The sequence below is a fragment of the Phyllostomus discolor genome, chromosome 2, assembly GCF_004126475.2.
Source record: "Phyllostomus discolor isolate MPI-MPIP mPhyDis1 chromosome 2, mPhyDis1.pri.v3, whole genome shotgun sequence".
Taxonomy (NCBI): Eukaryota; Metazoa; Chordata; class Mammalia; order Chiroptera; family Phyllostomidae; genus Phyllostomus; species Phyllostomus discolor.
Window position 1 is genome coordinate 115,972,899 of NC_040904.2, and position 25,851 is coordinate 115,998,749.

General features: G+C 42.2%; 1 protein-coding gene and 1 pseudogene across 1 annotated transcript; one reads left to right on the forward strand and one right to left on the reverse strand.

Annotated features, from left to right (window-relative positions):
* Nucleotides 1-689: 689 nt before the first annotated feature.
* On the reverse strand, nt 690-8,248 carry LOC114513422 (gap junction alpha-3 protein-like). Its single transcript, XM_028532729.2, is given in 4 exon segments — nt 690-2,116; nt 2,118-2,177; nt 2,180-3,069; nt 8,187-8,248. Coding segments are annotated over 3 exon segments (1,308 nt in total). The 5' UTR covers nt 3,053-3,069; nt 8,187-8,248; the 3' UTR covers nt 690-1,741.
* A 4,360-nt stretch (nt 8,249-12,608) lies between these two features.
* Nucleotides 12,609-13,872, forward strand: LOC114514028 (annotated as a pseudogene).
* Nucleotides 13,873-25,851: the final 11,979 nt, after the last annotated feature.

The following is a 25,851-nucleotide window of genomic DNA, read 5'->3' on the forward strand; positions in this document are numbered from 1 at the left end:
CCGGAAGAACTGAGACAACAGTCACTCAGATATTTTCCATAGGGTTCACCCTCTCCTTGTCCATGTGTCTGAGAGAGGCTGCAGGACGTGGGTGGGTGTGGCTGCAGTTCAAGCCAGGGATGTGGTCTATCCAGTCCCAGAGTGAGCTGAACGCACTAATGAACTATCTGCTCACATTAATCAGAGGGCAGGAATCAGAGTCTGCTCATCAGGCTGTTAGAGAGTCACAAAAGATTCATCAGAAAATTGAGGAATTCATAAAAAGAAACAGATCAAATAGACAGTGTACAGTGTTTGGCTGAATAAGGGATAACTACAATCAGTGACTGGGGTGAAAAATATGACAAGGACCAGGCTCAGCATCACCACTGCTGGTCCGATCAGACAGACAGTGACTGAGACAGAGCAGCATGTGTGCAGCACAGAAAATGCTGTCGTCTTCCAGCCACACCCACCCACACAAGTGGGTTACAGCCTTCCCTGTCACAGCCGGCCATCTGCGTGGATGCCAAATCAGCACGCACACAAAACCACACATGCACTTACATGGGAAGTGAACCCAGACACTTTTATTTACACTTTAGAAAGCAAACAAGTTGCCCAAACAGAATGGTTACGAAGCAAAACAGACTCATTTGTGCTGTTAGAAAGGTGTAGGTCATGCATTCACCGGTATAAATAATTTTGGGGGCAACAGCAGCTAACTTTTCCCATTCAAAAAGTTGACAATTTCAGGTACATAAAAGTCACTTAAGTTTTTCTCTGCTTTTATTTTATCTGGTACGTTGTCTTAGTAATAAGCTGACTCATGCACTCAAAGCATTTCAGGTAAAAGAAATTCAAATCTTTACTAGTAGCAAATGGGAAACGTGAGCACTCCCTCAGTCAGCATCCTTGTAACAGTACTAAATTTCTCTCGTTTTTTTCCTGAAAGGGAGAGAGTGGGGGACATAAGCCTATCTGTACAATTCAAAGCAGAAACATATCATTTAAAAACAAACACAAAAGTGGGCCTGCCACGCTTTTATTTCAGTTTCCTCAGCTGTTAAAAGTGATGTCAAGTGTGGCTGCATTTTCACCTGCTTTCTTCCCAGCTGCCTCTGTGCCCTCACCCACGAATCTATGCCTCTGGGGAGCAGCTCATCATTGTCACTTGTCATGCAGCCTGCACTTGCATACTTGCATATCCTGGGCTTCATGTGAAATTTCAGAATCTCCAGTGACACTGCACAGGCTTGCTCTAAGTCTCCTGTTAGTGCAGTCTGGCAAATATCCCAAATTAACTTTGACTCTATGTTACAAGTGTTCAATAGAAGATAGCGCTAAGTGCAGCTGTGGCCTTCTGGGCTGCCCAGAGGCTCTGGAGAGCTCAGGACAGAAAACCTAATGACCCCAAAATGAAGTGACTGCAGACACCTGCCTCTTTATCACCACAGAAGAGTTCCCCGAGAGACAGAAACACCTGAGAGAGTGGCTGGATTCTGGGCTGTGGGTTGCAGTGAATACCTTCAAAGGCCATCAGCCCCTGCACCCCACTTTCCCCCACCCCCCATAGAAAGCATCAGTGTTCTCCCCACCCCACCAGCATGGAGGACAGCAAGCACTGACACAGAAACCAGACCTCTCTGATGACCTTCTCCCTCCCCTGCTCCAGTGCCCTCTGTCCCTCTAGGCTTTCTACCTGCTCATTTGAAGTGCACTTTGGTTTTGGTGGCTAGAAAAGAGGTCATTATAGAGCTGACTAGATGGCCAAGTCATTGGGTCTGGCCCGACTGCCACTGGACTTACTGGCCCTGATTGACTGTCTGGTGTCTGTGGGGGGCAAATGGGGCAGGTGCATCTCCACAGCGGTGGTCACTGCCTGCTGCCCCTCATCGGGAATCACTTCCAGTCTGCTCTCTCCCAAGCTGCTGCCGTCCCCATTCTCCAGCTGGACAGACTCCTTGCTGCCTGTTCTGTCCTCTTGTGGGAGTGGCTGGGGACTGCCTGGAGGGGTAAAGGAGGAAGATGTGGACACGGGCAGGGAGACCTTCCTAACAGATGTCTGCTGCTTGGTCTCCTGGTTGGCCCAGTTCTGCTCTGTCATTAGCAGGTGATGGTTACTATTGTACAATTTGTTCAGGGAGGCTCTTCCCCCATGCCAGGGGTGGGGCTGTCACATTGAGGTCAGTTGCTGGTGTGGGGGGGAGCCAGGACAGGCTGTGGCCACTTCCTGTCCCAGGCAAAAGGCAGAGAGAGTATAGTTAGGAGGGCACCCCACAGTACCAGTGGCTGTGGCCTAGCAGGAGGGCAGTGGGATCACATCTCCAACTCTTGTGGTCCCCATCCTTGAATCAGGAGTGTCAGGGCCATAGTGGTTTTTCACGTTCTGTTTAAGTTTCTTCCAGCCCAGGTGGTATATCTCCAGCATGTTGAGTAAGAGGGACAGGCAGGCCACGACCAGCATGAAGATGATGAAGATGGTCTTCTCTGTGGGCCTGGAGATGAAGCAGTCCACCGTGTTGGGGCAGGGCCACCTGTCACAGCGGTAGAGTGGCTTCAGCTGAAAGCCATACAGAAAGTACTGTCCAACAATGAAGCCCACTTCCAATACAATCTTAAAGATGATGTTGAAGATGTAGGTCCGAAGCAGGGCCCCAGCGATGCGGACATTTCCCTGGTCATCCTGCACTGGGTGCCTGTTCCTCTGGACTTGGTCGTTGTCTCCCTTCACTTGCTCTTCCTCGTGCCCTCTCTTCTTCTGTTCCATGCGCACAATGTGCAGCACGTGCCCCAGGTAGATGAGGGTGGGCGTGGACACAAAGATGATCTGCAGCACCCAGAAGCGGGTGTGGGAGATGGGGAAGGCCTGGTCATAGCAGACGTTCTCACAGCCTGGCTGCTGGGTGTTGCAGGTGAAGCCTGACTGCTCATCTCCCCACACTGACTCCACCCCAGCTCCCAGCAGCAGGATCCGGAAAATGAACAGGACTGTCAGCCAGACCTTGCCAATCACTGTGGAGCGCTCCTGTGCAGCATCTAATAGTCTCCCCAGAAGACTCCAGTCACCCATTGCTCCACACTGTCAGCCTGTAAGAAAACATCCTTGTTAATATGCAGGCAGGACAGGTGAGCTGTAGTCCAACAGCTCTAAGGGGCAGGAGATGTTGTGCATGGGGGTTAGATATTGTGTCATTGGGTGCTGTCCTCCCACTTTCCAATGTGGGCTGTGCTGCAGAGCTTTCACGCATGCAGAGCTTTCATGTGTGCATGAAAATGTGTGTGCATGTGTATGTGTGTGAGTATACTTGAGTGCATGTGTGTACTGGGTACAACCGTGTGCATGTGTCTACATGTGTGTACTTTCTCTACATGTTTGTGTGTATTCTGCCACATAGGTTAAACCAAGGTCTACAGCACTGATATAATGCTGAGCTATGTTAACCTGCAAAAGCTTGGATTAAATGAAACAAACACAGATTGTTTAACTCAGTTCAGAGATGAGAAAACAAGATAGAAAGACAAGTGGCTTGCCTCAGGGACAAGGACCTCCCACAGCCTCCTCACTCCTCCCTGGGCTCTTCCAGGCTTGGTCTCTACAGGAACTCTGTGGCTTCCTGTGCTGTGGGCCATTCCTAATCTTGCCCATCCTCCTCATGTGAGGTTAGAGCAGCTTTTTCCCAAGTTGCACCATGCCCATTCCACCTTCATAACTACTGCCTTGTTAATCTGCTACTTCCTCCACTTCTGACTTCCCTTTTGATTTTTCTCTTTGCAAATGTTGCATAAATGGTTCACTCAGTTCACATGTGTTCCCACCACCCATGGCTGCATCAGCAAGGTGCAGGTTGTGGGCATATACAGTGAACTAGACTCGGACGGAGGGAAGTAAGACCCCTGGGCCCTCTTTATGAAGGTGACAGTGCTCCTTGAATACACGGGACCAAGACTACATGGTGTCCTCCATATCGTCTCTGCTCAAACAGGCCAGATGCTCCAACTGGAAGGAAGGAGAGCACTGCTCTTCTCACAGCCAGTCTGTGCAGTAAGGAAAGTGGGCTAAGCTGTGAGGGCACATACCATTCTCCAGGGAGATAAACAAAACTCGATCATGTTGAACCTTAAAATGCTTAACAATATGACTTTTTAGTAATTGGTTTAAATGCAAATAAACAAACAAAACCTTACTCCCTCTGATCAAAAAAATAGGCTATGTTAGCCCTCTTTTAGAATAAACTTCCAACTCTTTGTTTTGCTCATTGGAGCTCTGCAGAGAAATCTTAGTCTTCACGTATCTAACTAACCAGCCCCCTTGCCCCATATTGTCACTGCCATCTGCTCTGCTGTCCATGATCTTAGATGGTAACAAGTTTTTGCCAAGAAACTTAATTATTGAACATGAAACCACCCACTTTCCTGTGAAGGTGTCAGATGTCAGGGAACTGTTGTAGGTTACACCCTGTGGCTTCTCCAAGCTATGGATTCTGACTGCTTCACAGACCCCACAGCCATCCCTCTGGGCTTGTGGGGATGCTGACAACCCAGACTGTCATAAGGCCTCTAACTCGGCCCTTGGCCCTAGCCTTGCCCTCCACTCTGCTGGATGTCTGCCTCTTGGGCACAGGACCAATGGCATGGCGAGTGTGCATGACCCATGAGGACCTGGGGCAGACCAAACTTCCTGTGGGACCTGAAACTCTACCTCTACACCTTCACAGGTGGTGTGCTTTCCATTTTAAACATGGACTTGCCCTGGCAGATGTGGCTCAGTGGTTCAGGCCAGCCTGTGAATCAAAGGGTGTCTGGTTTGATTCTCAGTCTAGAGCACATTCCTGGGTTGCAGACCAGGCCCCCAGGCGCATATGTGTGAGGTGCAAGCACACATTGACGTTTCTTTTCCTTTCTTTTTCTCTCCCTTCCACTCTCCAAAAACTAAGTAAATAAATTTTTTTTAAAAATTAAAACATCATGAACTCTATCTTGAGATGTATTGGTGGAGATGGGAATATTCAGAAGAATGGAGAGCTCTACAATGGCAGAGTGATTTCATTGAAGAAGGGTATTAATAGTAAAAGGTATAGCCACGGAAGAGCAGGATTTGAGCTGGGCTTGGAGATGTGGCTTTGAGTAGAGGGGAAGGCGAAGGAAGTGCACTTCAAGAGAAGAATGATGTTCCCATGGCAATGGGAATTTGTGTGATCATTGAAACAGGGCTTTGGGAAAACAGTGAATTTAATGGCTGTTAGAGCACATGGAGCTAGGCTGTGGCCATGTTTGCACACAGTAGGCATTCAGTAAGCCTGGTGGTGCACATGAACCAAAGCACTAGAAAGCCACTAACCCACCTAGGGTAGAGAGATGCTGAAGTGTTGTTCAAGAAAGAAGTCCACAGAGACTCAGGGAGGATGTGGTGACCTCAGAGTGAGTGTTGAGGACTGAGCTGGATGACAGGAGGGCGAATGAGAAAGAAAAAACAGAGAGGAGAAACTCTGAACACAAAAATTAAAGCAGCATTGTAGTGGCTGACCAGAGCCAGGGGTGAGAGAGTACAAATGAAAGACAAGTCTTACATGCCTGAGCCTTGTGAGTGGGAAAGTTATGGGGGATGCTGCAGGTGCGGGGGAGGATTTAAAGAGAAGGGCATTGGGGAGGGGCACTAACTTGAGAATGGAAGAGGAAATGAAGACTTTAGTTTGGTGACTGTGTGGATTAAAAGCAGTGGTGGGAGATTTGAGTGCAAGTGTTCAGCAGGAAGCTGAGATGAGGGGTTGGAAGCAGCTGGGAAGAGGGTCCACAGGGTGGCTCCTCCTCTTCCATGTGAGGACCAAAGTGCAAAGAACAGTTTAGAGACACATGTCACAAAAAACGCAGCACAAAGGAAGAAAAGGATACAGAATCGACTCATTGCCCCTGGGGCCTGTAAAGGTGGCGATGTGTGGTGGGTGCTTTGTGAAGGGCACCTGATCTGACAAGGTGGGTGAAGGCTGGAGACTGAGCAGAGCTGGAGACCAGATACTCTCCCTGCAGACGGTGGAGGGAAGGGACCACCCTCAGGGTGCTCTGATATGTTCTCCCAGGGAGTCCACCATGTTTGTGTTCTATTAGATTCTTGGAATTTGTGCCTCGAAACTTGTTTTGTCCTTCACATTTTATTTTCATCATTGCCTCCCCCTTAGTCTTCTTGCAAAGTTCTTTCAGGAAATTTTAGACATAGGAGGAAAACTGTCAGGTAGCTCCTGAATGCTTGTAAAGATGAGACACCTCAGGGCCAGAAGATGCAAGGAAACCTGGGGGGTCTGGGAGGGAGAGAAGTCACCCAGGACCCAGAGAGCCTGCCTCCCCTTCAGGCCTCAGAAGGCATATCTCCTTGAGAGCAAGATTGAGAACTGGGTGGCCCAGAGTTGAGGAGGCCTGTGGAGGACTTTGCAGAAGGGACTAACGGTGTCAACATTCTTCTGAGCCCTCCAGAAGGAAGGGAATGAAAAAGAGGCCCTGTGATCTCACAATAAGGAAGACACGATGGTCCTCAAATGACCAGTCAGTGACAAGAGAAGGACAAAACCAAAAGTCTGGGCAAAAGGTTAAAGAGGCAAATTCAATATGCTACTACATTTTTGGTAGTCCTTGTTCATACCGAAGATTGATCTCAACTGAACTTCTTTACACTATTATTGGATTATTATGGAAGTTAGACTATCTAGAATGTTCTAATAATATTTTGATACAAGTGCTCTGTGTTACTAATGTATTTATATGGCATTCTGAATAAAATCCTACAAAATATTTATTTTCTGTTTGGTGGGTGCTCCAGTAATGGTAACAGCCCAAAGTCTAATTATTATTTTAATTCTTTACATGCATGAGGCTTATAAAATGGCTGTGATAATATAGAGAATTAAATTTAAGGGCCCAATATATCCTGCAGAAGTTATTTTAGTAAAAAAATGAACATCACTTAAATGTTAGTAACATTCAAGGGTACTGAGTCAAAAATCTCTCCAATTGGCAATCCATGAAATTTTGTTACATGCTGTTATGGCAGCTTAGAGCCACTTAACCTTTGCTGGTTGACCTACACAGCACTGTCCACTGGTGCTAATGGCACAGCCTCTGTGAGTTACTTCACAGGAACACGTGCATCCCTCTCCATGGATGCTCATCTCAACATGAACTAAACTGCTGCACCCATAAAATATGGGCTAAAGGAGCTGATGTGTACTTTGAACACACCAAGCTTTGGGATTAACCCCTCTTTTCCTCTTAACCTTTTAATGTCTGTTTTGTAATATTTCTCACAACACATGGATGGTTGGCCAGGGCAGTGACTCACATGTCATGTCACCGTCACTCAGAATTCTTGGGTCTAGAAGACCAATGCATAATCCACATCTCAATTGTTTGCATAGAACCATTTTTAATGGCATATTTTGGCGGTATCTTGATAAAACAAAACCCAGGAACTACACTTGTCTCTAGAGCCCAGGTCATGAGTATTCGTGGCTGGGAGCTCTGCATCCTAGGTTGAATTCTTTCCACACAGCACAGACAGCAAAGCAAGTCCCTGCATGTCCCTATTGCGTACTTTCAGGTCAGCCCCTGAAAGAAGGGATGGCTGTGGAGTCAGGTAAGCATTTTTCCACTCTTGTACTTAAATGCACAGTAACAAGCACATAGGTCAAGAATCACTCCTGGCACTCACAGCTAAAGGGAATCTTTAGAAAAAAGAAGGTTTAAAAGGTCCCTTAAAGGGAAGGAGGAGGCGGCATCATTCCTAACAAAACCAAGAAGCTGTGCAGAGGAGAGGGCCTGGTGTGCTGGACCAGCCTGGGGTGTCCCTCCCTTCATCCCTGGGCTCTGTGTCCTCCTGAGCCTCCAGGGTTTACAGTCCTTGGAGCCCGCAGACAAGAAGTTCTAGAGCTCATCTTGCTCCCCACCCATGGGGGAGGGTACCAGCCAAAAGCATTTCTCCCAGCTCCCCTGGCCACCCAGTAGGAAGGAAACGTTCACTCAGCTGAGAACCAGGCTCTGCAGGGACCTCTAGTATCACAGGAACCTCTATCACCCCAAAAAGAACCACAGGAAGGTCCTGAACCCCACTCTCCAGCCCTGCTGCAGCCTTAACTTCCAAAGAGTCCAGGCACAGTTTCTAGAGTCTGCTTTGTATTCAGCCATCCTTGTTCTGGGTCCAGCCCACACCCTGCGCTTACCTGCTGTGCTGCTTGGTGCTTCTCACAACTGGGCTCCTACCGGTCTGGACTGAGACTTTCTCTGCTCTGCCTGGGCCTGGAGTGGCCAGGAAGTGCAAGGTAACACAGGCCACACCCCCAGCCCACCCAGCCCCGCCTTCCGCATCCTCACACCCTCCTTGTGTACCTACACCTGCATCCCCACTCCCACCTACATCCCCGCCTGCACCTGCATCCCCACTCTCACTTGCAACCAGATCCGCACCTGCATCTGCATCCCCACCCTCACCTGCACCTGCTTTACCACCCTTCCTTTTTGGAACAAACCCTGGCCCTGGCCCCTGACACTCATAGGAAGGCCATGGGCCCCAGGTCCTGGTTGCTGCTGTTCCTTACAGAGAAGAGTGAGGCACAGGGATCCGTGATCATGGTGGCTGCTGTTCCCTGACAGTGGTGCTGAGACCTGAGGTCACTAATTAGGGGGTGCAGCAGGAGTGGTCAACCCTCAGGGGGGCCCTGGGGATACAGCCTGGGTACTATACATAGCACAGCCTATTTAAAGCTCCCCTCAGCCTAGCTCCCCTCAACCACACTCACCTGGAGCATGGTCAGAGAGGCCTTTGTGCTTTTCAGAACTTGTTCCCATGTGTTTGAGACCTCAGCCCGCTGAGGGGACAGGGAGGGTCCCCATGGTCATTCAATTCCCATGGATCCTGGTGACCATGCAGGGGCCTAACCTGCTGGCCTTCCAATGGAGGTTTAGCATCTGTCTTCTTTCCTCCTCAGTGTTGACATCCCACCACTTGAAAGAGAAGCTGCGACACAGGCCAAGAGCAAGGAAGGAGCCGCTGTGACTGTGCCAGCTTGGCTGGTGCTTGGCTCAGGCTGGTCTGCATTGTGTTGCCCCCCAGAGTCCAGCACGGGCTTGGCCTGCAGTCGTCTTTCAAAGATGTTAGGGGACTTAACTTCACTGGCCATTCTGAAAGCTGGAAATGAGCTCTGAGCTTCCTTTATCTGTGGTGCAGTTATTGCAGGAATGGAGCAAAACTGGAGTCTCTGGTTTTTTGGAATCCCCATGGAGCAGCTTCCATGGGCTGCTGCCTTCTTCAGGGCTGAGATCTGTCCTGATTAGCAGTCTGTCTGCCTTGGAGAGTTTACCTGCCCACATGTCTCAAGGAGAAAGAAAACCACGAGTCCACAGGTACACCTGGAATCTCTTCCCCTCATGGAATTCAGAGGTGTTCGTGTGTAGTAGGTGCTAACACAGTTGGTAGACTGTGTTTTTTTTTTTACTTGAGAAAGCCTTCCAATATTCTTTGCTCTCTCAGAGAACCATAAGAGTAGTTTTTATTTATTTTTTTGAACACAAAAAAACTAAAGTACATAGTCCTTATAGTCTCCTTACAACTGTCATTGGTATTGCCATTATTTTAAACTTTTCATTAAAATATAATGCTAAAATGATTTGCTTTAAAAAAGTAAATACAGAAGCATATAAACTCAACAGTGGGAGTCCCACTCCTCACATCTGAAGTGTTAGCATGAACATCCTGTTGTGCATCCTTCCAGTCTTTTCTGTGCCATCACAGGTACTTACACACACACACACACACACTCACACACACATGTGCATAGTCACACAGAACCACGATGGTTTGCATCCTCACATGTTTTTCTGTGGTGTTTCCCATTTAGTAATATGCCCTGGAGATCTTTCTGGTCAGTATGAATAGCTCTGGCTTGCTCTTTTTAACAGACGTATATGTAACCATCTCCTCATTAGTGAGCAGTTTCATCATCTCCAGTTTTCACAGAGTTATCACCCTGCCTGTCTCTCCATTAAGCCAGACTTTTTCCCTTTGTCCTGCACGTCCATGACATTTTCCAACCTAATTCAGGGCTTTACGTTTCCCTCTTGGATTTCATTGCTGATTTGGGCTCATCCCTCTGGCCCACCCAGATCTTTCTGTGCCTTGTATTCAGTCCATTAGCAATTCCTTCTTTATGTCACCTGTCAGTGAAAATAGCCTGCTCCTTATGAGGGAACGTCAACAAGGATTGCCTTGGAGCACCCATGCATTTGCCAACATGGTATGAGTTGGAGTTTTGAGGTTAAATACACTTAACTGCAACTAGTTCACAAGCTTTCATCAGAAGCCCAGAGTCCAGACTAGAACCCACAATGATGGGGAAGTTGCTGGCTGCTGCCACCTGCTGTCATGAAGGGTCACTGCAGGACACTGCCTCCTTCCAGGCCCCTGGAGCTCCCTCAGGATGGCAGGGACCAGACAGCACCAACCTCCTTAGGACCTCCTGCACCAGCACAGACACACACCCCCCTCTGTAAATCCTCACTGTTTCCATTGCTCTGGAGTTTGTATTTCCAATTTGTAGCCATCTAGCCATTATTGACTTATTGGGTAACCATGAAAATGAAAAACAAAAACACACATAAACCTACACTACTTCCCCTCAGTTGTACATGAGCAATATTAGCAAACTCCTACAATCCCATGGCTATAGTGAGTGGCTTGTCACAAGGTTCTTAGGTAGGTTTTTCCTCAGGTTTCTTTAAGTACTCTGTCACCTGGATTTTGGAACCTCACCATCTAGGCCTATAACTGCCAGTGTCTGATGATTTCTTAGTCATCACTCATCTGTGAGGGTATCACTTACTTTAAAAAGCATTTTAAGTCATCATCTCATTATTAACACAACAACACTTTAAAGATTCAGCGTTATTTGGCTTTGCTTTAGTGAAATCACCTAATATATTCCATTCAAAATTTTCAGTCTCCTTATTTATGGTGGTATCTACTTTTCCAAACTAAAAATACAGGTATAGGCCAATTTTGAACAACAATAACTCAAGAAAGCATGACTCTTTACATTTGCCCTGCTTTTTGCAGAAGAGAGAGATTCCTATTTGAACAGGTATTTGCACACCTGTGTTTGCAGCACTGTTCACAATAGCCTAAAGGTGGAAACAACCCAAGTGTCCGTCCACAGATGAATGGCTCAGCAAAACGTGGTCTGTATGTGCAATGGAATACTATTCAGCCACAAAAAGTTAGGAAATCATGCCATGTGCTACAACAGAGATGAATCTTGAAGACTGCATACTCAGTGAAATAAGTCAGTCAAAAAAGGCCCGATACTGAAGGATTCCACTTATATGTCAGTCCCAGAGAAGTCAGATTCATAGGGACAGAAAATAGGTGGTGGGTGCCATGGCTGAGGGAGACGGATGGGGAGTTAGTGTGAGTGGAGAGAGAGTTTCAGTTTGAGAAGATGAAAAAGTTCTGGAGACAGATGGTAGTGATGATTATACAACAGTGTGAATATACTTAATGCCTCAGAAGTGTACAACCAAAAATGACTAAAATAGAAAATTTTGTGTTATGTATGTTCTAATACAGTGAAAAGTTTAAAAATTAAGATTATAAAAATTTTTTAAAAATTGTTTCTTCCTGGCTGGTGTAGCTCAGTGGATTGAGTGTGGGCTGGGAACCAAAGTGTCCCAGGTTCGATTCCCAGCCAGGGGACATTCCTGGGTTGCAGGCCATAACCCCCAGCAACCACACATTGATGTTTCTCTCCCTCTCTCTCTCTCTCTCTCTCTCTCTCTCTCTCTCTCTCTCTCTCTCTCTCTATCTCTATCTCCCTCCCTTCTCTCTCTAAAAATAAATAAATAAAATCTTTTTAAAAAATTGTTTCTTTACAACTGTCACATTGTGTATTTTCAGGTAGATTACTAAGATATTCATCATGTGGTATTTGTTTTGGGCTTTAAAATTGCCTGCTTCTTATTTGACTTCAATAAATATAATGTTTAGGATAATTTCAGGGGGAAATATATGTATATGTATACATATCCCAAGTTGATTAGAACTGAAATCTCAATGGTAGGTGCCATTTCCATGTTCTAGTAAGATCTCTAGCAAAAAGAAAAAAAGGCACACAGTGAAGAGAGCTGTGGTCATCCTGCTGCTCTCTGAGCCAGGTGCCCCTCCAAAGATGATAGAGACACCACCCCTCTCCACCTTTCTTCTCCCTTCTACCCACCAAGATGGATTGATGAGGGTGCCCTCTCATGTTCAGGACCAGAACTGCTTCTCAGGAGAATACAATTGGAATAAATCTCTATATTTTGTAAACATAATGCAAATCCAAGAAATATTTGTTGAATACCTGTGTCTTTCCTAAATATGGCATCCCAGAGTAAATGCATTAATCTTCTTTAAGGTCATGTAAGAGCAGAATTTAATGGTACTTTTCTGTAAGCACCCAAGTTTAAGATGCGTAAAAACTACCTGATTTTTTTCCTTTTAGTTTAAAATTACTAGTCTTGTTCCAGGATCAATAAGAGGAATACCACACTGTTCATCATTCTTGCAACATCTTTATCAACTTCTTTCAAACACACATCACAGGCTTTAATAATCTGAGCTAAATCTACATGAATTCCACTTTCTGAGTTCTTTTCTGAAATTTCAGCTCCTTAGATTTCAGGTAAGCTCAAAGCTCAGCAGCCTGATCTTCCTCCTATTGAACATGGAACCAGAACAGCAGGGAGCTCTGATTGAAAACATCTGTGAAAAGTTGGTCAATTTACAGGAAAGTGAATGCCCATTTCTGCGACTACAGTTGCCAAGCAATCTTTTCCATGGGTTGGATAAGAATATTCCTGTAAGATATACAGTATAATGCAGCCTCATTAAAGTAGTAGCATCTTGTGGGTCCATCCAATATATTCCAACTGAGCTGGATCAGGTCAAGAAATAGACTTGTGACTGGAACTTCACCACTGGAAAAAACGTATCCTTTTAAGAATACTTTATGAGGCACTTGTGGATTATAAAAAGAGTGATGTTGCTTCAAAAGTCATGATCACATTGCTAGGAAGTTACACAAAGTACAATGCTCCTCAGTCTCAAGTTGATGCCCACAGATGTACTGTACATTGAAAGATCCAAATGCATTTCTTTTTGTCCATCTTCTTACTTTAAAACCAGTGCAGTTTTTGGAAGGCAGTTTTATTCATGATCTTTTAACCATTTTTTAAAGATTTTATTTATTTATTTTTAGGGAGGGAAGGGAGGGGGAGAGAGAGAGAGAGAGAGAGAGAGAGAGAGAGAGAAACATCAATGTGTGGTTGCTGGGGGTTATGGCCTACAACCCAGGAATGTACCCTGGCTGGGAATCAAACCTGGGACACTTTGGTTCCCAGCCCGCGCTCAATCCACTGAGCTACGCCAGCCAGGGCTTAACCATTTTTTTAGTGCTAAATTGGCATCATATGTCAAGTTTTATCAGAATAATAAAGACTTCATAGATTCACATGGACTATTACATGAATGAAATTTAACAAAAATGAGACTACTTACTTTTATGGGAATGGCAGTGGAAAATAAAGAAATTTCCTTTGATACAATGCAACAGAACTTCAGATAGGAGCTGATGATGTTGAAACATTTGTTACTGATGCAGTGAAAACAAAAATGGTCAACTGCAAAATTGATCATACCCAGAGAAAAGTTGTCATCAGTCATAGCACACAGAGGACATTTGGAAAACAGCAGTGGCAACAAGCGTATGATACACTCAGAACCTGGAAACAAAACTTGAACAAAGTTAGAAACAGCCTTTGAGTCTTTCTGACACCTGGATTTTTATGCTATAAACCTTTTCTTTTGCAGAAAAATATCTAAATGATAGTAAAACATTATAAGCTGAAACTTGAAAAAAATAAAAATAAAATTATTAATCTGGTCAGTACTGTTCATTACCTACTTGCTATACTCACTGGCAATGCATAGTGTTCATTACTCTGTGAGTTGAACATGTCTTTTTTGGTACTTTTGAAAATTAATTCAGCTATTTGTTGAACATCTGCTCAGACAAGGCCACAAACTGGGTATTGGGGAAAAGAGAAAGTCCCACTTTTTCCCCTCAAAGAAATCATTGTGCTAAAGTCTATGCTAATCTCTGTCCACTAGCAGAATTTACAATGTTCATTCTGAATTATAAAGTATTAATTTACAGATGTAGACATGAAACACAGTCTACCTCATAAGAAGACAATGGTAGTAAATAAAAGCTATAGTAGTTCCAATAGCTTCTGACATGACTGTAAATGTTCTGTATACATTTCCTAAGGCACATAATGGAGGCAAGCTAGCGGCAGGACTCTATTTTAATGTGAAAGCCTCCATCTCTGTGGTTCTATGCTGAACTTCATAACAACAATGTTTAATTTCTTAATTTTAGGGCACTTTCACCTTACAAAAGTGGCCTCCCTTGATTAAGTCACAAGTTTACAGCCAATGTCACATACTTAGATGCTATCCCAGACCAATATTTTCTCAAGGGCACTGAGGAGCCCATTGCCTTCACATCACCCCAGGAGCCTGCACTACTGGGAAGTAATAATGTCTGTATTTATCACATAACATTTTTGTTAGTATTTTAATATGTCTTGAGGCTTTCTTAGGAGAGAGCCATCATCTTAGCTCTCCACCACACATGGATGAGTGTCTCGAATAAACTCTCATCTTAAGGTCTTCAAACACTATGAAGGACATAGTATTGACCTTTTTCTGCCTTTGACCCCCCATACATCCCTCTCCTGCTCTGCAGACCCCAGCTAAGCTGTTCAGAGTCACTAACTATTCACTGCTTGACTGAAGTCGACAATGGGTGGGGAAAGAGTCTGGAACTTCTTTTCCTTATGCTAATAATGGTTTAGAAATCTCCATGTCTAGTCTCTAGTACAGGGCTGTCAAAATCATTTTCACTGGGGGCCACATCAGCCTCACGAGGTTGCCTTCAAAGGGTCGAATGTAATTTCAAATCCTTAGCAGTTAAATAGTTACATTTATACAGTCCTAAAATTACTTTTGGCCCTTTGAAGGCAACTGTGAGGCTGATGTGGCCCCCAGTGAAAATGAATTTGATGCCCCTGCTCTAGTGAGTATTCATATCAGAGGTTACACTACAAAGAAAAGGAACACAGGAGGGGGGTTCTCTTTCTTAATTCAGCACTAGACCTGTCTCAGGCTGTGGAGCATAAATCTTCATGACTCCCCATCTAAATAGACCCAACTTGATGATCCAATCACCTCACATTCCAGTTCACTAGGAGTTAGTTCTTCAGTTTCCAAAGCACCTGATTTTGTTTTGGTTTTCTTTTTCAACTCTGGCAAAATTATGGGAATTCATGAAATAATTTCCATAAAGGGATTGCTATTGGGAAAATAGTATAAACATGTGGTAGTCAGTCTCTTATTTTTGCATGTGAAAAAATGAGATCTGTTGGTCTCATGTGGGCTATGCAGACTGTGGAAATGCACAATGTGGAAATTCTCTGAGCTGTACAACTGTATGACCTGTTCCTCATTCTTGCTGGAGGATTTACTTAATTCCCCAAAAATTAGCTTGGCAGAAAAGAGAGAAGAAGAGATATCAGTGAAAGCAGAATCAGAAGTAGAGCTTTCTAGAACCACTGAACTGAAAAAAGTATTCTGTTCAGATATAATTTTTCCAAAACTTAAAGTAGCAAAAAATTTAATCCAGAACACTAGGATGATACCATTTATTTATCAAAATGATAATCATTATAAAGAATCCTTTCTTGTAGAGAGTTATTCCAATAACTTGAGAATCCATCTCCTATGGGAGTTTGCTGTGTAAACATAGTGAAGGCAAGATGAAGAAATCACACTTGACTACTAATCTCATTACTACAGCACACAATCTTATGAATACTTTAAGAATTATATTATTCTTACTCAGATGACCATCCAACAAATAAAGGCAGTTTGAGTGTATGAAGTACACCTTCTTGGTGAAAGTTATGTGTTCTGTGGAAAAATATTTTGATTAATCTGCCAGAAAGTTTCTTTGTAGCTGTCCTTTCTTTTTGTCTGATGCACATTTCCTAAGTCTCTATAATTCCTTGCTTGGCTAGTCAGGATGAAGTGAGGCTGGGCAAACCATTTTGGAAAAATACCCAGAGAACACAGACAAAGGAACAATGTGTTGTTGATGGATGATGGACCTTGTGGGAGCTGTGCACAAGTGTGAATAGAGGAAACTAGGAAAAAACTGATCCCAAAGCTAGAAGCAGAAAGGAAATAACAAAGACTAGGAGAGACATGAACAAAATAGAAAACAGACTTCTGGCCAAGACAGAGGCATAGGTAGATACACTTTGCCTCCTCGCACAATCAAAAGAAGGACAACAACAAATTTAAGAACAAAAAACAACCAGAATTGCCAGAAAATTGAACTGTATAGAAGTGTGAAAACCAAGGCATTAAAGAAGATACACTCATCCAGACTGGTAGGATGATTAGAGAGAATGAACAGCAAGGCAGCAGCTGGAGGACCCAGTGGATGAGGAGGCAGATGGCAGTCCCACATTTGTGTGCAGATAAACTGGGAAGAACAACTGGGGAGTGAGACAGACCACACAACCCAGAGTTCCAGTGTGAGAAAAGAAAGCCTCAAAACCTCTGACTGTAAAAATCTGTGGGAGTTGCTGCTGCAGGAAAAACTCCCAGCCTCACAGGAGAGTTAATTGGAGAGACCCATGGGATACTAGAATATACATAAAACCACCCACCAGGGAATCAGCACCAGAAGGGTCCAATTTGCTTGTGGGTAGTGGGGGAAGTGACTGAAAACCAGCTGAGAACCAAGAAAGCACCATTGTTCCCTTTCTGATCCCTCCCCAACATACATGGCCACAGCACTGGGAGTGAGTTGCCCCACCTTGGCAAATACCTAAGGCCCCACCCCTTAAAACATAATAGTTGTGCTGAGACAAAGAAATATGGCCCAGATGAAAGAACAGATCAAAGCCCAGAAAAAGAACTAAGTGATAAAGAGATAACCAACCTATCAGATGCACAGTTCAAAACATTGGAAATCAGGATGCTCATAGGAAAGTCTGAGTATAGTCACAAAATAGAGGAAAAAGTGAAAGTTATGAAAAGTGTAGTAAAAGAAAATGTACAGGAGACCAACAGTGAAGAGAAGGAAACTAGGACTCAAATCTACAGTTTGGAGCAGAAGGAAGAAATAAACATTCAGCCAGAACAGAATAAAGAAATAAGAATTCAAAAAAAAAATGAGGAGAGGCTTAGGAGCCTCCAGAACAACTTTAAACATTCCAACATCTGAACCATAGGGGTGCCAGAAGGAGAAGAGGAAGAGCAGGAAATTGAAAATTTATTTGAAAACATAATGAAGGAGAACTTCTCCAATATGGCAAAGGAAATAGACTTCCAGAAAGTCCAGGAAGCTCAGAGAGTCCCAAAGGAATTGGACCCAAGGACACACACAGCAAGGCACATCATAATTACATTACCCAAGATTAAAGAGAAGGAGAGAATCTTAAAAGCAGCAAGAGAAAAGGAAACAGTTACCTACCAAGGAGTTCCCATAAGGGTATCAGCTGATTTCTCAAAAGAAACTTTGCAGGCAAGAAGGGGTTAGAGAGAAGTGTTCAAAGTCATGAAAGGAAAGGACCTACATCCAAGATGACTCTATCCAGCAAAGCTATCATTTAGAATGGAAGGGAAGATAAAGTGCTTCCCAGCTAAGGTCAAGTTAAAGGAGTTCATCATCACCAAGCCTTTATTACATGAAATCTTAAAGGGACTTATCTAAGAAAAAGAAGATGATCAAAAACTATGAACAATAAAGTGACAACAAACTCACAACTGTCAACAACAGAACAATAAAAACAAAAACAAATTAAGCAAATAAGTAGACCAGAAACAGATTCACAAAAATAGAGATCACATGGAGGGTTATCAGTGGGGAGGGGGAGTGGGGAGAATGGGGGAAAAGGTACATGGAATAAGAAGCATAAATGATAGGTACAAAAAAGATGGAGGGTAAGAATAGTATAGGAAATGGAGAAACCAAAGAGCTTATGTGGATAACCTATGGACATGACCTAAGGTCGGGGGGAATGGCAATGGGAGGGGAGGTGCAAGGCATAAGGGAACAAAGGGGAGAAAAAATGGGACAACTGTAATAGCATAGTCAATAAAATATACTTTAAAAATAGAAAATAGGAAAACAATAGAGAAAAATCAGTGCAACAAAATTTGGTTGAAAAGGTCAACAAAATTAACAAAACTTTAGCTATCTTGACTAAGGAAAAAAAGAGAAAGTCCAAATAACTAAAATCAGAATCGAAAGTGGGGAAGTCGAAGCTATAGAAATAAAAGGATTTTAAGGGTGTACTATTGTCACAGGTGTGCACAGGTAATCAGGTTCTTGGTGATATCAAAGAAGGAATTGAATGAGTCACACAAACAGAGTGAAGCAAAGCAAGCAAGCATTGTTAAGGACAGTACACGCCACAAAATATGGGAGCAGGCTGATCTCCAGAATGAAGAATGTCCTCTTGTTGTCTGAGGGGTTATAATTTTATAAGACTTTTTATGTCTCTATTCTTAATCTACTTTCTACTGCACTTCTATTAGAAGTTATATAATTTTTCTGCTATGGTGCATGCAATTACCCATAGTTCTCCCTGATTTCCCTTTCAGGGAGAAGAAACTGCAATGCTAATTTATTAAAATTAGATTATAATGATACTAATTTGGACTATAGGTTATTTAAGAGTGGAGTGAATGAGTCCAACTGTGGTTTTAAGTATTACTAAGCTTTTACAAGACTATTTTCAGAATTCAGGATGCTGGTTAGTGTCAATGTCAGCTACCTACTTTGATTTCAGCCTCCCAGAACTACCTCATTTTCATTTTGCTTATCTTTCTTTAGCATATTTTGTGTTTGCTGCAGATGCCTTCAGAACTTCTTCATTTCTAACCATCTGCCTGCCCCACTATGGACAACTGTATGCCAATCAATTGGATAACCCGGATGAATGGACAAATTGATAAAAACACAGATCTACCAACACTAACTCACAACAGAATAGAAAATCTGAATAGACCTAAGGAGATTGAAAGAATAATAAAAAAAATATCTCACCAAAGAAAAGTCCTGGACATGTTTGCAGCACTGGTGAATTCTACCAAACATTTAAAGAACAAATGTCAGTTCTTCTCAAACTCTTCCAAGAAATTGAAGAGGAGAGAACAGTTTGTTACTGATTTCTGAGGCCATCATTACCCTGATACCAAAGCCACATAGAGACATTACAAGATAGGAAAACTAGAGACCAACATACCTGATAAACAATAATGCAAAAATCCTCAGCAAAATAGTAGCATACAAAATCATCAGCATGTTGAAAGGATTAAAAACCATGATCAAATAAACTGTATTACAAGGCCACTGTAATCAGAACAGCCTGGTACTGGCATAAAAACAGGTACATAGCCCAATGGAACAGAACAGAGAGCCCAGAAATAAACCCAAGTCTCTACAGTCAATTAATATTTGACAAAGGGGGAAGAATCATAAAATGGAGCAAAAAATAGCCTGTTCAACAAATGGTGTTGGGAGATCTGGATAGTTACATGCAAAAAAATGAAACTTGATCACCAACTTAAACCATACACAAAAATAAATTCAATGTGGATAAAAGACTTAAATATAAGTCATAGCACCATAAAAGTCCTAGAGGAAAACATTGGCAGGAAAATCTCAGACATTCCATGAAGCAACATCTTCACAGATATGTCCCTTAACGTAAGGGACATAAAGGAAAGAATAAACAAATGGTATCTCATCAAATTAAAAAGCTTCTGCATGGCTAAAGAAAACAGCATTAAAATGAAAAGAGAGCCAACCATATGGGAAAACATTTGCCAATGACACCTCGGACAAGTGTTTGATCTCCAAAATATATAAAGAACTCACACAACTTGACTCCAGGAAGACAAAAAACCCAATTATAAAACAGGCAAAAGACTTGAACAGACACTTCTCCAAGGAGGACATACAGAGAGCCCAGAGACACATGCAAAGATGCTCAGCATCACTAACCATCAAAGAGATGCAAATTAAAACCACAATGAGATACCACTTCACACCAGTCAGAATGGCCAACATAAACAAATCAACAAACAAGTGTTGGAGAGGATGTGGAGAAAAGGGAACCCTAGTGCACTGTTGGTGGGAATGCAGACTGGTGCAGCCACTGTGGAAAAGAGTATGGCATTTCCTCAGAAAACTAAAGATGGGACTTTAGTTTTTGACTGCTGGGATTATACCCTAAGAGCCCTGAAACACCAATCCAAAAGAACCTATGCACCCCAATGTTCATAGCAGCACAATTTACAATAGCCAAGTGCTGGAAGCAACCTAAGTGCTCGTCAGCAAATGAGTGGACCAAAAAACTATGGTACATTTACACAATGGAATTCTATGCAGCAGAGAGCAAGAAGGAGCTTATACCCTTTGGTATAGCATGGATGGAACTGGAGAGCATTATACTAAGTGAAATAAGCCAGGTGGTGAGGGACAAATACTATATGATCTCACATTTAACTGGAACATAATCAACAAAAGAAAAAAGCAAACAAAATATAACCAGAGACATTGAAATTAAGAACAATCTAACAATAGCCTGAGGGGAGTGGGGAGGGGACAGTGAGAAGAAGGGTTTTCAGGAATTACTATGAACAAAACCAAGGGGGAGGGTGGAAGCAAGGGAGGGAGGTGGGTTCGGAGGGGGTGGGGAAAGAGAAAATATGGACAATTGTAATTGAACAACAGTAAAATAATTTGAATTTTAAAAAAAACATGATCAAGTGGAGTTAATCGCAGCATGCAAGGATGATTAGTCATATGTAAGTCAATCAATGTAATCCACCACATCAATAGAATGAAAGGAAGAAAACCACATGATCACCTCAATTGACACAGAAAAATCGCTTGATAAAATTTAACATCCCTTCATGATAAAAACACTCAATAAACCAGGAATAGAAGAAAACTACCTCAACATTAAAAATCCATATATGAAAAACACACAGCAAACATGCTGAATGGTGAAAGAATGAAAACTTTCCCTCTAAGATCAGGAATAGGCAAGGATGCCTGCTTTTCAACATAGTACTGGAAGTTCTAACCAGAACAGTTAGGCAATAAAAAGAGGTAAAAAGTAACCATATTGTAAAAGAAGTAGAATTATCTCTGTTTGCAAATGATACGATCTTATATGCAGAAAACCCTAAGGATTACACACACACACACACACACACACACACACAAAACCTTATTAGAACTAATAAGTGAACTCTGAAAAGTAGCAGGATACAAAGTCAACACAGAAAAACAGTTGCATTTCTTCATACTGACAATGAGCACTCTGAAAAGTAAATTTAAAAACAATTCATTTACAATAATATCAAAAAGAATAATATATTTAGGAATTAACCAAGGAGTTGAAAGAATTGTACAATGAAAACTGTAAAACACTGCAGAAGATATTAAAGAAGATATAAATAAATGAGAATGCATCCCATGTTAATGGATGGATTGAAAGACTTAATATTAGTAAAATGTCAGTGATACCCAAAGCAATATACAGATTCAATGCAATCCCAATCAAAAATCCAATGGCTACCCTGACTGGTGTGGTTCAGTGGTTTGGGTATCATCCCACAATGAAGGGTTACCAGTTCAATTCCCAGTGTGAGCGCATGCCTGTGTTGTGGGCCAGGTCCCCAGTTGGGGCCATGCAAGATGCAACCAATTGATGTTTCTCTTGCATATCAATGTTCCTCTCCCTCTCTTTCTCCCTTCCTTCCCCTCTCTAGAAATAAATAAATAAAAATCTTTTTTAAAAATCCAATGACTTTTTTCAAAAATAGAAAAGCCCAAACTAAAATTCAAATAGAATCTCAAAGGAATCTGTAGAGCCGAAACAAATTTTAAAAGAGCAAAACTGGAGGACAAATGTTTCCTGATTGCAAAACTTACCAAAAAACTACAGTAATTAAAACAGTGTGGTATTAGTATAAAGATAGACTTATAAACCAATGGATTACAACAGAAATCCAAGAAATAACCCCTCACATGTATGGACAAATGAGGGTGCCAAGACCACCCAAAGGAGAAAAAACAGTCTTTTGAATAAATGGAGCTGGGAAAACTGGATCTCCACATGCAAAAAATAAAGTTAGATCCTTACTTAGTAGCATATATAAAAATTAACTCAAAATGTATCAAATAGCTAAACATAAGATATAAGCCAATAAAATCTCTTAGAAGAACACATAGCAAAAAATGTTCAAGACATTGGATTTGAGAATAATTTCTTGGATGTGACACCAAAGAAAAAGGTAACAGAGGAAAAAATGGGAAAATTAAATTGGACTTTATAAAAATTTAAATTTTTATACATCAAATACTGCTATCCACACAGTAAAAAAGAAACTGAAAGAATGGGGAAAATATAGCAAACCATACATCTAATAGGGAATTACTAACCAGAGTATATAGAGAACTCCTAAAACTCAACAACAGCAATTTTTTAAAAGCTCACTTAAAATAGAAAACTGGAGGAGGATCAAGGATGGTGGTGGTATAGGTGTAGCTTACCTCCTCCCAGGACCAAACTGGAATTACAACTGAAGTGTAGAAAAGTCATCGTGAATAACCAATTGAAGACTAGCTGGAGAGAAGCCTTTTAACCAAGGACATACAGAAGAAATCACATCACCACAACCAGGCTAGTAAAAAGTGCTCATCTCCCACAGGTGGCAGCTGAAGTTCCAGAGGAATATTTCAGCAGCCAGGGGATTCCTCCTGAGAAGTGTGGGGTACAAACCCAAAGGTGGGCTCCCTGGCCTACAGCACCAGAACTAGGAAAGGCACCCACAGAACATATGGCTATGAAAAGCAGCCAGATTTCTGTCCACCAGAGACAGACAGCTAGAAGAGTAGCCACCTTCTTAAAGGGCCAACACACAAAATTTTGTTTGCAGCCATTCACCCTTGGTTCCAGCAAAGGGAGGGCAGAGCAGACTAGAGCCATGTGAGGAGATTCTGGGGTTTGTGGCTCTATGGAGGTAGTTGAAGTGTCAGCCCCCAGGGTCCCTGTGCTCAACCTTTGCTCATACTGCAGAAGCCATCATTCCTGGTCAGAGCACTGCCCTCCATGTGGCATGGAGCCTGGGGGAAAGCAATAGCCCCAACCACAGGAATCGCTCTCACTCCACCCTGTGAAGCATAAGCCAGACTGCAGAGGAGCATAGCTGGAGGTTATTTCAGTGACTAAGCCTAATAGAAAGCCTACAGGTGAAGGCAAACCTCTGGGAGTTTTGAGAATTTAGCTGACCCTCCCCAGGCCTGACTGCTAGTAAAAATCAGCCTTGGTGTGCAGCTTGGTTCCTTCCGCACACACCCAGGCTGAACAGAGGGAACCACAAACTATGGATCACTGATAGCTCCAAAAAAGTTGCCCAAGGCCAATCACAGGCAGCATCTGACATAGGTCTGCACCAGAGTCTTTACAAATCTACCTAATATACAGAAACAAACACAAAGAGACATCCAAAATAGGGAGGTAAAGAAACAGGCTCACCCTGGCTGGCATAGCTCAGTGGATTGAGCTTGGGCTGCGAACCAAAGTGCCGCAGGTTCGATTCCCAGTCAGGGCACATGCCTGGGTTGCAGGCCACCGTCCCCAGCAACCTCACATTGATGTTTCTCTCTCTCTCTCTCTTTCTCCCTCTCTTCCCTCTGTAAAAATAAATAAATAAATAAAATCTTTAAAAAAAAAAAGAACTAGCTCTTGATGAAATTTAAAAAAAAAAAAAAGAAAGAAACAGGCTCAAAATGAAAGAACAAGAGAATTCTCCAGAAGAAAAGCTAAATGAAATGGAGGCAAGCAATTTATCATATATAGAGTACAAAGTAATGATTATAAGGATGCTCAACAGCATGAAAAAATACATAGAGCCCATTAAAAAGGACTAGTACAAAAGTAAAGAAAAATATCTGAAATAAATAATACACTGGAAGGAATAAACAGTAGGTTAGATAAAGCAGAAACTGAATCAGAGATTTGGAAGACAAGGTAAAGAAATCCAGTCAGAAAAGCAAAAAGAAAAAAGAATTTTAAAAAAATAAGGATAGTTTAAGGGACCTTTGGGACAATATGAAGCAAAACAACATCTGCATCATAGGGCTACCCAAAGGAGAAGAAAGAGAGCAAGGGGTCAAAAACCTATTTGAAAAAATAATGACCAAAAAGTTTCCTAACCTGGTAAAAGAAAAAGACACACAAGTCCCAGAAGATCAGAGGGCCCCAAATAAAATGGACACAAAGAGGCCCATACCAAGACACATCATAATTAAAATGGCAAAGCTTAAAGGCAAGCAGAGAATCTCGAAAGCCACAAAAAAAGCAGACAGTTACCTACAATAGAGCTCCCATAAGACTGTCATCTGATATCTTAACAGAAACGTCTATTTCAAGCTAAAAGGGATTGTCACGAAATATTCAAAGGGATGAAAATCAAGGAAATTCAACCAAGGCTACTTTACCCAGAAAAGCTATCATTTAAAATTGAAGGAGAAATAAAGAGCTTCCCAGCAAGAAAAAGATAAAGGAGATTGTTACCACCAAACCAGCATTGCAACAAATGTTAAAGACCTTGCTTTAAGAAGAAGGAGAAAGAGGAGAAGGAGAAGAAGGAGGAGGAGCAAGAACAACAGAGGAACATAGTTAAAAAATAAAAAGGATAAATACATATCTATCAATAATCATTTTCAAGATAAAGGGGTTAAGTGCTCCAATCAAAAGACAAAAAGTGGCTGAATGAGTAAGAAAACAAGACACATATATGTGCTGCCTTTAAGAGACCCACCTCAGAATGAAAGATACACAGACTAAAAGTAAACATAGAAAAAGATAGTTGATGCAAATGGGAAGGAAAAAGAGCTGGGGTAGCCGCACTTATATCTGACAAAATAGACATTAAAAGCAAGGCTATATAGTAAGAGACAAAAAATGACACTACATAATGATATAGGTAACAATCCAAAAAGAAGATATAACTCTAGTAAACATTTATGCAGCCAACATTGTAGCATCTAAATATGTAAAACAAATTTTGATGGACATGAGGGAGAGATTGACAGAAATACAGTCATTGTCGAGGATTTTAACACCCCATTGACTTCAATGGATAGATCTTCCAGGCAGGAAGTTGACAAGGAGACAGCAGTCTTGAATGACACACTAGATCAAATGGATTTAATTAATATCTTCAGAGGATTTCATCCCAAAGTAGCAGAACATACAATCTTTTTCAAATACACATGGAACATTTTCTGAGATAGACCATATGTTAGGACACAAAACTAGTCTCAATAAACCTGAGAAAATTGAAATCATATCAAGCATCTTCTTTGAACATTGTGCTATGAAAGTAGAAATCAGTCACAAGAACACTGAAATATACACTACAACATGGTAGTTAAATAAGATATTATTAAACAATGGGTAAGTTAGCAATGCAATCAAGGAAGAAATCAAAATATACCTTGAAACAAATGAAAATGAGAACACACAAATCTGTGAAACACAGGGAAAGCAGTCCTAACAGGGAAATTCATAGCATTAATCTAACTTTACACTTACAGAAACTAGAAAAATAAACACAAACAAAGCCAAAAATTAGTAGAATAAAGGAAACAATAAAAATCAAGTAGAAAAAAATGAAATAGTCTAAAAAACAATTTA